A 12811-nucleotide genomic window follows, 5' to 3' on the forward strand; every position below is an offset into this window, starting at 1 on the left:
CTCCCGGCAGCAGGAGATGGCGGCGCTGGGCAGGCCCCGCCGGGGCGTCCCTGCCCTGGCCGCGGAGCTCCCGCAGGCCCCGGCCGCCGCCCCGGACCGCCACGGCCAGCCGGGAGCGGCGCGGGCCGGTTCGCAGCCTGGAGCCGTCGGCGTCGAGTCGCTGCAGCCGCGGATGGTGATGATGGCGGGGAATGGGAACGGGAGCGGCAGCGCCCGCGGCTGCGGCTCCGCCGACATGCGGCTGCGGAACAGCTTCGACCTCGCCTCCTTAGCGGCGGTTGGGAGCTACAACGAGGGTTTGACTGTTGCCCCGGTGGGTTCCTTCACAAACGCAGAACGTCCCCCGGGCTTGCTCCAGCAGCACAGTCACAGCCAGTAAGTACGAAACAACTACCCCGAGCAGAGGAGCAAAATATGACTCGGTTGTAGTAGGCCTGTGCAATCTTTAAATTTTCTGTCCAAAAAAGACCATAATTCGTGCTTTTCTAGTATTCCACTGCTTGTGCAGTATTAGAATTGAATTGGTTGTCCTATTACCTTGAAGCTTATTGGTGGGGGTTGAAGAAGCCTTCTAGAAAGGAAAGAAAGGCGGTCATGTTTAGCTAGATCTTGACGTGCTTGTAAGTTCTTGTACTTTTATTTTACTTGCTCTTTCTCATAGGTGAGCACAAAGTATTTGTATGAAGACAAAAACTATGATGCAGAATTTTATTGTTTGATCACATTTAATTTGAGTAGGTTACTGTGCGACAGTGTATTTAGAGACTGAATTTGGATCACATGTTGCTTCTTGAAGCATTTGAGTTTTAGGAAAAATCAGTCTTGCTCACTGTGGAGAAAACAAATACCATACAGGAAGAGAAATTACCTTGGAATTCAGCTCAGAGAACTGAGTAATTCCACCCTTCTTTGACTTTCTTTGGAACAAACTGGTCCATTATTTATTTATCCAAATTTCTACTCCCTTCATAGCTAGTGACACATTACAAGTTGCTCTTAGCATTGTTCAAGCTGTGAGTGAAATTTTCAAAGGGAGAAAAATATTTGAAAATCCCAGTGTCCCTGGAAGAGATAATTACCAGCCAAATAACCATTTTCTTTCTTTTTGCAGTGTCTCTGTTCGCTGTGGAAAGAAGCATAAACTAGAAGAAGAGGCAGAAGGGTAAATTAAATTTGTCTTCTATAGCCTGAAAAATCTTAATTTGCTATTTATTTTCTGTAAGGATTTCAGTGCATCTCATCTACAAGATACATAGGAAAGGAACCTCTATTATTGTTTCTGTTTGGAACTCTTCCCCCGAATTGCATATACAAGCCCAAATGCATTTTGTTTATCTAATTATTTGTGTAGCATTGATTTTTTTTCTTTCATGGGTACCTGCATTTTAGTAAGAGGAATGTTGGTTTACATGCTTTTGGAGAAAGAGATTTAATTTCCATAGTGTGTCAAATCTATTGAAATGCATGTGACTTTCTAAAATATTTTTTTCTTGTAAAATACAGGAAACAATTCTCAATACAATTTCTCTTGTCAATTGTAAATTGGTTTTGTTTCCTAGTTGTCCTGTGAGGAAGAAGAGACTGACAGGAGCCAAAAATTCCCCTTTGAATCCCAACACTGAAGAATGGATTCTCTGTGCAGGTCAGCAGGCAGCTGGGGAGGTAGCAAGTCAGTATGGTGGCAGCCGTCCTGAAGCTGCCATGTTAGAAATTCCCGGTGAAGAAATGGATCAGACAATGGGGGAACAGCAATGCGAGGTTGCTCGCAGGAAGCTTCAGGAAATTGAGGACAGGTAAATGCAGGGATTGAGTAGATGGGCTTTGCTGAGCTTTCCCTTTTTTGCTGGGCATTCAGGGGTAATTAGCATTGAGCAGTGCGACAACACCGCTATAAGTCTGAGATGAACCTTTTGTTCAAGTGATTTCTTTTTAGGCTCCCTATGGTCTTATGCCTCTTGGGGTTAATACTATGATCTGAACTTGAGGGTTATAGAGCAGGAGACACTGAATAAATAACCACCTCTTTAAAATTATCATGCAGCACCATAATATCAGGGTAGGTTTTGTATGCTCTTTTGTGAGTATCCAGAGCTCAAATGTTAACTGATGTAGTCTGGTTAGGTTTGAGCTCACCATTTTCTCCACCAATTGCAACTTGTTCAGATTAATTCTTCTAGATGCTCAGGATAGATGTGAAGTTGTTAGTGTACAGAATAGCAGCAACCACTGAGATCTTTCTGCACGTATGCAGTAAGACTGGGGTTCCTCTTGCAGTTAAATGTCAGGTGGCTTGATATTGGGATAATGGGGCAGATATGGGCAGTCATTTAATAAATGTACTGTGCATTCAGCTCTTGCCTTTGAAAAATTTCTGAGAATGTCATGTGTATATATGAGTTGATCACAGTTGAGCTAGTATTCCAAAATATTCTAAAGTGACCCCTGCAAACAGTTAGTAGAAAAGCCAAAAGTTATAGAAATTACAGAATTAAAGATGTTTTTAGGTGATTACTCCATAGGCAATGTTGGAAAGGATGCAAGGTACTGTTAGACAATTTTAATATTTTGTGGGCAAATCAGAGTAGTAATATTTGTCTTACCATCTGGTTATATCTACATTACAAAGTTTGCTTTGGCACTCTCAGAGGATTGTTCTCCATCCCTCCCAGCTACTCTGTTAAATTTTCTTTAAAAGGTCTATCAAAAACAAAGGAGTTGCCTTAAGTTTGTTCTAAATGCTTAACCTTTAAGGACATTGCATCAATTTCTCTGGGATTAAAATGACAAAAAAAGTTTAAGAACTGTATTCGGTAGCTTTTCAGTAATTCTCAAGATTAAGACATGGGGAGCTGAGAAAGTTAAGCTACTGCATAACTAAGATTCATTCTTGTAATATGACTGAATTGTACACTTTCCCTGAAGTGAATTTGTTTTCTTTCTCCTAGTGTATGTCTGCATTGCATACTGCTGGACAATGCAGAGATAATAAAACTAGCTCAGGTACCAGAAGTGGCATAGCTGCTCAAGTGGCTTATATTGTAATGCTCATTCTTAGGTTAAATTGGCCCAAGAGAGACTCATGTTAACACGACCCCGCTGCTTCTGGTACCCAGCCTAGGTCAGATATCTACACTGTACAATGCAGTGCATGTAGATATAACTGTAGTCTGCAGTGGATGTGCCTATTAATGGTATGCTCAAAGGTGTTTATTTCCCTCTTCCCCCTCCATTCCTAGGATAATTGATGAAGATGAGGAAGTTCATGCTGATGGAAATATTAGCAATCTGCCCACTCTTATCCTGTCAGATACCCTTAAAAAAGGGATGAAGAGGGATTTTGGTGAAGTCCTGACAAAGAAAATAATAGAATCTATGTAAGTTCTGGAGGAAATCATGGTGCTATGTAGCTAACACATGCAAATTAAAAGAGAGACCCAGTCTCATATTTGTGGAGATGTCCTTTATTACTGCATGATGCAGCCAGCATTGTATAACACACCATTCATCTGGTCAAAAATAGGAAAAGCTATCTTAATGTAAAACAGAAGTAAGTGTAACTGTAGCTGTCATCAAGCTGTCTATTTTGTACTCTTCATTTGTACAGAGTGAAATATGTTGAGTGCACATACATACCCTGTTTTTTATGTATGTGAGCTTCCAAAAGAAGAAGGTCCTAAAGTGTGACCAACAGTGGTCATCAAGTTTGGTGCAACAGAAGAGAAAATTTTCTTGAGTACAGGGTTAGAACTAGAGGTAATGGAACTAGTTAAGGAAGAGGAAATTTAATAGGAAAAAAATGGTATGTGCATTCTGAGACATAGTTCCAGGTTAGCACAAAGGATGAAGATACTGACTGCTCTTCTGCATTTAATAGTTGTGATTGGAGAACTTTAATTAAACTGAGACTTCATCCCTTCTAGGAGCCGTCCTTCTATGGAGCTGGTGCTTTGGAAACCTCTTCCTGAATTTCTCACAGATAAACTGACGTCTGTTTCTGTTAAGAACTTCAAGCAGCAGAGTACAGAAGGGTGTCAAGCTAAGCAGTCATCACCAGGAGCTGCTTTTCACCCACAGACTGACTCATTCCCTGAACCACAACAGACTGCAATGTCTCCAAATTTGTATGATAGTTTGGGGATCCCTGGGTGTGCAGAAGAAGAAATGGAGTTGTAGATATCAGATTTTAGACTGGAAGTGGTGACCTTCTGATGTTTTTTATTGCTGTTTTTTCATTCCCTGTTTATTTCTGGTTTGATGTGTGAATCTGGAGTTTTATTTTCTCGTTTGTTTGTTTGTTTTCTCCTAGTAGCTATCATATGAATATAGATTGGCCAGACACAACTTTAGGAAATTGAAAAGACTTCTGTAGTCTGGTCTGTTAAATACACTTTTTTTTTTCTTTTTCTTTTTCTTTTTTTTTTTTTGGTGAGAAGAAAATCCAGAGGCCTTTGGAACAAGGAAATAGCTTTCCATATTGGTTAATGGGGAAATATCCTCTTAATTGTACCTGGTAAAGTATATAATGCAAATTCCGAATGTAACTGTGGCTCATGCCACACCTTTCACTTACTGAGCCATTGAGACTTTGATGCATATACTGTGCTTTGTCACTTAGTTCCATCTGAATCACACAAAGGTATTGAAAGAAAGGAATACTTCTGAGTCCGGCCACAGGTTTAAAAAAAAAAAAAAAAAAGCAATCCCTGTGAAAATACAACTTTTTCACACAATTGTTAATTCATATGTGGCTGGTTTGCATTTGATTTAAACTCAAATGTAGAAATGATACATTCTGCACTGTGGTAGGGAAGAAATGTCATAGCTGGGTATAAGCCTCTTGCTTTGTAAAAAGTAATTTTGACTACTAACTTGCAAGATAACTCCTAACATTAGTCCTCTTTGGTTCACTGCCCCATAAAATTGTACTTATGGGTTTTTGATGCCCCCCTCCCCTTTCAAATGATGCAAAGTCTAGAGAAAAGTATTTCCCAGCCAATTGATTCACATTTTATGTTTTGCTGTGATTCTTTGTTTATATGCATTAAGTTGAAAAGTCAATTGAGGTCAGTGTAACTTTTGATGAAATAAATGGTATGCTTTAGTTTTGATAAACATGGTAAGTAAATCAGATAACAGGGAGCTGCTTTTTGGGTAAGGAAGGTTAAATGCTGCTTACCATATATAACTAAGTCCCAAACTTTAAGTGTGACTGCTGGCATTGGTGGTGAAGTGAGGAAGATACTTGCCTTCTTCCTGAGTGAAACTAGATTTACAGTCTAAGCCAGAAAATGTGCCATTAACATAATGCCACGTAGTTAATATAGACTTATGCCAAAAGAATTTATCTCAGTTTATGGTGTTAGGAAAAGGAACTGTCAATGAGTTGTTATTTTCACCTTTACTCAATACATAACACTTCTATTATGTTTAAAACCCTTAACCAAAGCAGAGAATCTTATCTTCTGTTCAGTCTCCAAGCTTTCTCAGAGATGTCTAAATTGAGACTTTTCTTAAGAAATTCCTTTCCCCGTAATAGGTTCTGCTGGGAGTGTTACCACCTGCATAACCAGTCTGTTACTGATTTCTGTCTAACATAGAGAAGCAGATAATTGATCTTTCAGTAATGCAGCTGTTTGCATGAGAAAATCATCTCTGCTTTCTTTGCACAGCTTCTTAACAATCTTTGATCTTTTTTTTGTTGGGTTGTTTGCTTGTTTGTTTGTTTTTTACTGTTGAATAACCCGTAGTTGATAGTTTAAAATCAAGCTTCCCTTTCTGCAGTCATTTTCTTGGTTGACAGCAGAAGCTTCTTTATTGGAAAGATATCTTTGACAAGGATGTTTGAGTCAAGGGAGAGGAGTCCTGCATTTGTTAAATCCTGTCTGTCTTGCTGTTCTTGTTGAAGGTTGTGTAAAATTTGCTGTCTCCTGCTAAAAGATTTCAGAACTGCACTAAAATCATACCAACATTTGAATAGGTATTAGTCTGGAAACTGGTGTACAACTTTAACATTCTGGAACTTATATTAAATTGGAGAATGTGTGCAGCTTTTTCCTTTCAGTCTCTGCTATAAATCTCTTGCATGTACTGTGTAAAATTTCTCATGTGAGTATTGTTAAACTGCTAAACTTGCTTAAAATACACAGTCTTCAACATACTGTCTTGCTCGCTGTGTTGCTCGAGCATAATGTAAAGCAATGCAGTTTGGAGAAGGCTGTAGTCACTAAGGGTAGAAAATATGATGCCTCTAAATACCTAACTGTTTTTAAGCTTGCAGGATTATAGTGAAGGTTCAAGGTTGGGACTTTACCTGATGGCTCTGATCCTAAATGAACTGAAAAGAAAGGAGAAAAAATTAAAGATTTGATGAAGCCATCTCAACAACACTTGAATTATGGCAGAGGATGTACAAAACTGTGGGAGGCCTAAATATGTGAAATCTAGATGCAGGGTTTTTTCCTTTTAAAATGTTAAATGACAAATTGCTTAAATTGCAGGAGAACAAACTTATGTAGATGTCTTTTAAAGATGATTTTTTCCTGTTATATTTGTACTAAAGGTTGACTTTTAGCAGAGTATTTCTTCTTTTAATCCTTTTATGCCAATGCAGTATCACTGACCCCTGTCAATCTGCCATCTGAAACAAGAACTTAGCAATGAACTATCGATGAAGACCATGAGATGGTGGAAAAAAAATGTCTTAAGAAGTTTGCTTTAGTACAGATGTTTATTTTGAATCTTTCATAATTCATTTGTGCTCCTGTTTTAGAAGAGAACAGCTGAATCTCTTAAATTGATTGGGGGAGGGGAGAAGAGTATGAGTAGGAATCATGTAGGAGGATTGAGCAAATTTTTTGCTCTAGCAATGACTTGGAGAGTGTAAGGGAGGGGAAGGCTACTGAGTCGTTTCAAACTTCTGTATTTGTGACAGTTCCATTTGTTGTTGGCTTCCTTAAAAGACTTTCATTAATTCTGTTTACAAGCAAGATGGCACATGTGATGCAGTATTAGGAAAATCTTTATCCTTTATTTTTAAATATAGAAGATCTGATCCTGGTCTGTTTTCTCTTGGGACCAAATCACCCTTTGTATGTCAGTTTTCAATAAATTTTTTAGAATATTTTTTAGATGGCTGTGTTTCATTCTTAATAGAGGTGAAGACAAAGATTGAGAGCGTATGTCCAGTCCTTTTACTGGGGGTAAAATAGTGTTCTGGCCTTTGGCCTGGAAAAGTTTTTAATTTAACCACATATTCCCAAGGACATGTCACTTTTCTCAACAGCAGGGTAGAAATAAACCTGAAGCTGCAGGCAGGGAAGAGTGGCTATAGGTGTGTCATGACCTGAGGGCCTCTGGGAAAGCAAAGGGACACCAAGAGGTGTTGCTATAGCTTTTGTTTTCAGATCTTTCATTTTACTTTAGACTAAAATTAGGAATGCCTAACTTAGCTAGCTCTGTCTAAAATCAAGAAATCTTTGAATGAGGAGAGTTTTAAAACAAATCCAAATTTTAATAGGTTGTTTTATTGGAGTGTAATGCTTTGCCCTCTTTTAACATCTTCTGTTCAAGAGTTTTTCAAGCAGTTCACAGGATATATGAATGTCTATGCCAGATCAGTACTACCTTTGCTTTCAAAATGAGGGAAATCACACATCAAATTTAAAAAAAAAAAAAAAAAAAAAAAAAAAAAAAAAGTTTCCAGACAGAATCAAACACTGACTCACTTAAATCTATTCTGAATTTGAAAAAGACTCCAGTGCAGGGAGCAGGAGAGAGAAAAAAACAGTATAAAAACCAACCCAGTTGGGATTGTGTACGGTGCTCTCAGCTGGCTGAGTCTCATGGGAATGTGGCTGTCAAGTTGTGGAGATGGGAGGAGTATTTCAGTTACAGAGCCAACCCTGTGGACAGAATTTATTTTGGCAGGGACTTGGAGCTGGACTTGCAATTGCTCTAAAGCTTGTGTCTTGTATCAGTTTGCTATGGCAGATGTGTTGCTTCCATCACAGATAGTTTGTAATCAACTGCAGATGTGACAGATGTGTGCTGGGTCTGGATCTGTGCTTGCTGTAATGCAAGTGGACTTACTTGCATCTCAGTAGAACATGGGACTCCAAAAAACAATTTAGAGCAATCGGAAAGTAGTCATGTTATGGAAGCATGCTGTAAAGGTGACATCCCTCAGAGGTCCCTCCAAGCATGTATTATCCCCCCCATCCTCTACACACACGCGCACACGCAGCGCCACTATAAATTCTCACACTTTAATCTGTGGATGTTGATGTACTATCTAAATGCATAAAACGTTGTAGTGCCTTAGCTCCTAAGCTGGCTTGACTCCAGTAAAAAATATTAGTGCTAATGGGAATTCTGAATTCCATTGGGCTTCCAAATGCCTAACTCCTCTGAAGAAATAGCTGCGTACTTTTAACGGGAGAGGTTTTAGTAAAAGATAACAGCTTGCAATTGAAATTTACATTGGAACCTGTACTGACAGTAATTCTCGATAAAGCATGCCAGGAAGTATATGTGGCTGTAAACTTCAAAAAGGGAAACAAAGAGGTGTAAATAATACTTAGTTTAAATTTTCATCTACTGTGTTTAACAAGGTTTGTCTGTGAACCTATTAAGAGAAGCCCATGTTCCAAATAGGATGGGAATGTAACCATAACAGAACTGTTCTTTGAAATTTTTAGCTCTGTTTAAAATGTTTGTTGCTCATAGAGACATAAAATGTTTTCATCTGTAAGGTAAGTGAAATGATATGCTGCTGAGAGTGTACGGTCATGCCTACGAAGCATGCAATACTGCAAATAGGCACTGGATGGCGGTGTTGGCAGTATTTTAATTTTTAAGTCACAGCTGGGAAATTACTGGGTAATCAGGGTATTGAAGCAACTTTCAATAGAAAACATTGAGGATTATTTATTTCACTTAATCTTGTATGACCTTTCACAATTCATTCACTGCATGGTCACAAATGGTGCTGCAGTGGCTGAACAGGATCGGTCTAGCCTTGATACAGGGCTGGAGAGCGATTGCAGGCACCTACACTAGCTAGTTGGGTAGAAGTGCTACATCATGGAGGCAGTTTTGGCAGAAGGCAGAAAGGTGGAGAAATCACGTGTCGTCAAGCCATTCAGAGCAGCCTGTTGCAGGGAAGAAGAGAAGGCCAGAGGTGAAGTGGTTCTGGCCCCACATTGAGGTGTTTCTGACCACAGGGCACAAGAAGTGCTTTTCCTGCCTGCTGGGGCAATAGCAGAACAAGCTGAAGTGGAGGTTTTTCCTGCAGTAGATGAAGGCAGCTTCCTGTTACCATATCATTCACACACACACACACACACACACACACACACACACCCATCCCACTCTTCTCCTTTTGCCTAGTTGTATCTGTAGTAGCAAAAGAAAAATTCTGAGGATTGCAGTATTCTAGTTCAAAGTGATAATTGACAGCTGCTGCAATTAAGGTGGAGAAAAGGGGACCTGAACCACTGCTGCTTTGGTAGCAGCCTTTGCTTCAAAGCACTTGGCTGCTCTAGGGCAGGCTCTGAAGTTGGATTCAGTTTACAGGAGCCCTAAAAAGCTGACCTGTGCAGCTATCAAATTGTATATTGCCCAAAATGCTGGTTAAAACCACCATTAACTACTTGGACATTTGAAATTGCTTTGATTCATTAAAGTTACAAGCACTGAACTCTTGTACCAGTGGCTCAGAATAATTGCTGTAGCAGAAGCTTGCCCAGGAGAAGCTGAGAACTGCATTTTGGCTGGCACAAGAACGAAGGAAAGCAGTATGCAGTAGAGGTATAAATTTTTGGATTCTGAATGTTGTCTGAAGCAGTCCTTTATGATGTTTGAACTCCTGGTGGTGATTTTGAGGCTGAAGTCCAGGGAAGGCAGAGAATTTGTACAGGATCTTTTGTTTAGGATGGCCATCTCTTGCATGTATTCATATTTCTCCAAATGTGCCATTCCTGTACAGCTGTTGGACTTTAATGTCTGCCAGACATGTGAGTGGTAGCAGTTTCTTTAGTTTTTCACTGGCTTCTGTTCTAGAAAACACAACAGCTGAGAGCAGTGCCTAAGCCATTTTCTGTGTAGATGGCTTTTCCAATTCTTTTCAGGCAGCTATATTTTTCTGTGTCCCTCTGAAATTTGGTAATAGAAAGGAAGATTGCTTTGCTTTGGTCTTGGTTTGAGCTGAACTACTCTTTAGAGTCCTTGAATTTAGTTACTATGAAATGTGCATATGATACTGGACAGTGCCATCTTGATGTTGCATCAAAAGCTGAAGTTAAAATTGTTGCTGCCTTCCTTATTCATTGAAAACAAAGGTTTCACTTTCCCCAGAAATTTGATGCAAGTCTGAAAACAGTACAGGCAGTTCTCATGGGCAGTTTGCTAGAGAGTATGCATATCTCACCACCTCCTGTCCTCCCCATCCTGTCAGCTAACATTGTGAGGTCTTAACCTGAGGTAATGTGAGAAAAGAACTTCTCTCTTGAGAATTGCTGTTATTAAAAAAAAAAACCTCCTCCCATGAAAGGAGAAACATAGGTCCAAGCCTATTGTGCAGATGTTGAGCATTACATGCTGCAAGCTTTGAACTACTGTTTATTTCCTTTGAATTTGGCTTTATTTCCACATAAGTTTCTTGGGGAAATTCCAGGATTTCTGTGTGTTTAGACAAAGGCTAGAAAGGCATTCTTTTCTTTGATGAAGACAGTCAACATAGAAACTTAAAAAACAGGGATGGTTTAGGCATTAAGGTTTTCTGGGTTGGTTCATAAATGCTCTATGAAGCCCTTTTACCATGCCACCCTTTCTGACTGCATAAGCTATGTTAAAACTTAAAAAAAATAATAATAAAAAAAATCCCCCAAAAACCTAAAGCCTTGCCCTTACCATATTTTTTTTAGCAACAGAGGCTGTATTTAAATCATCTCATGGTATATGGCAAGCCCTCTTGTCTGTGTTCACACTACTCCCAAATACAATCACAAGGGAAGAGAAAGATTAATATTCTAGCTGCCTGAACAGCTTTTATTTAATATAATTCATTTTATTACATAAATTTCTTTTGGCAAAGGCCTTACTTTCAGTAGGTTTTTTTTAAGTGCTTGTTTTAACCACATCAGTCCCTGTAGATGCATGGAAAATGCATTCTAATGCTAATGAGTGAACCCGGGCTGAGACAGCCTTAATAACCTGAGCTATTTTAAGGGCAATACTATCACTAAAAACCTTTACCTAAAGGTGGGCATCTGCTCCTGGGGAAGGAAGAAAAAAAACAAAAAAACCCCACACACTTACACAGRACAGGCTACATCTACAGTGAATCATAGCCACACTTTGCTTTCTCAGACACTGAATTCACAAGAACACACAAATTGCCTAGAAGTAATACACAGCACTGAGCAGAAATGCAGCTACATCAATTACTACATTTAGTCTTTCTGTACAGCCTTTCAAAGGCCAGATGTTGCCTGCATGAGAACAGGAAATACAGCCACGAGAGCAGTGGAATGAGCTGCACACCTCCAGTGTGGCAAATCTTATCCTTCCTGTAGCCCAGAGGAAATGATGTGAAATCTCAGTCCTTTTACAGGTGTTAATTTTTAGTATTCTTTAATATTAGAAAGAACTGTTAACTATGTTTTAGACTTCCAGGGTAGGGAATGCTGAGTACTGTTTTAAAGAAATGAGACTGTTTCTCCCTACATCTCCAAAACATCATTTCCACTCTACTCTAAATCGATTTTTGAATTTCATATGAAGTCATACAAAATTATGAATCAATCACTTGCCCATTTGCTTTTCAGACTCACAACACAGAAAATCCTCTTTCAGTCATCTTTGTTTTACAGTGTACAAATGTATGCAATTTATTGCCAGACACTGCAACACTAGGCCAAGACCCGCTACCTACCTGATTACTTACATTTTTACAGTTACTGTAAAAATTTAGCTTGCTTTTTATTCCAAGTTTCTGCTACATTGCACAGCTATAGTTTTTATTGCAATCCAATATTCAGATAACTGTTTAATTACAGCATTCTAAGTTAGCCAAATTTGTAGTCTGAAGAAGTCTTGTCACCTCAAGACTTAGTGACAAGTATCCTCCCAGTTAAAGTTATTTTTGTCAAAGTTTAATGCAAGACTGAAACCAAGAACACCATACCAGGCTGTACAAACACCTGGACCAGCTCTCATACTGAGTACAGAATTTAAGTTTCTTTCCCCAGTCACTCCAATGCAAGTATTTTTAGTATTGTGTTGTTGCAAGTGGATGAGGGCAATGAAACCGTTTAGTCATACTGTGGTATTTGAAATTAGTCCCTGCAAAACTAATTTTATACTTCAGCAAGTCCTGTGGTAACACAGAATCTGCAATTTTTCACTCCATAAACGTAAGCATCTCACTCTGCTTCAGGAACACTAGAAATGCACTGACTTTCTGCAGTGTTTTGAAAATGACATCAATTGCCAACAAAAAGCTGTTACAGTAGTTTTATTCAGACATCAAGCTCCTGCCACCTGCAATCCTTATTCTGGCAACAGATTTTGCCATAGCAGCATTGGCCATCACACAGCCCCATTCTACCTTGAACATTATTTTGCAACATCAAGTGCTGTAAGACATAGCAAAGGCTGCTAAAGCATCCAGCTACAAACATGCAGCATGTAAATGCTGCCGGAATGATGCATCAAGGTGGTACAAGGATCAGCCCCTGAAAGATCCAATCCCTGATTAAACCCTGCAAGCCCCAGATACTCTCCCCTCCCCATAAGACCCAAGACAAAAATG

At 39.3% G+C, this 12811-nt stretch overlaps 1 protein-coding gene across 1 annotated transcript; it reads left to right on the plus strand.

Annotated features, from left to right (window-relative positions):
• The first annotated feature begins 11 nt into the window (after positions 1-11).
• CCDC117 (coiled-coil domain containing 117) lies at positions 12-7127 on the plus strand. Its single transcript, XM_026071563.1, has 5 exons — positions 12-375; positions 1112-1162; positions 1560-1793; positions 3237-3374; positions 3921-7127. The coding sequence occupies exons 1-5, from the start codon at positions 17-19 to the stop codon at positions 4171-4173; spliced, it is 1035 nt and encodes a 344-aa protein (XP_025927348.1). The 5' UTR covers positions 12-16; the 3' UTR covers positions 4174-7127.
• The last annotated feature ends 5684 nt before the right edge of the window (positions 7128-12811 follow it).

The sequence above is a fragment of the Apteryx rowi genome, unplaced genomic scaffold, assembly GCF_003343035.1.
Source record: "Apteryx rowi isolate R43461 unplaced genomic scaffold, aptRow1 scaffold_328, whole genome shotgun sequence".
In the NCBI taxonomy this organism is placed as follows: Eukaryota; Metazoa; Chordata; class Aves; order Apterygiformes; family Apterygidae; genus Apteryx; species Apteryx rowi.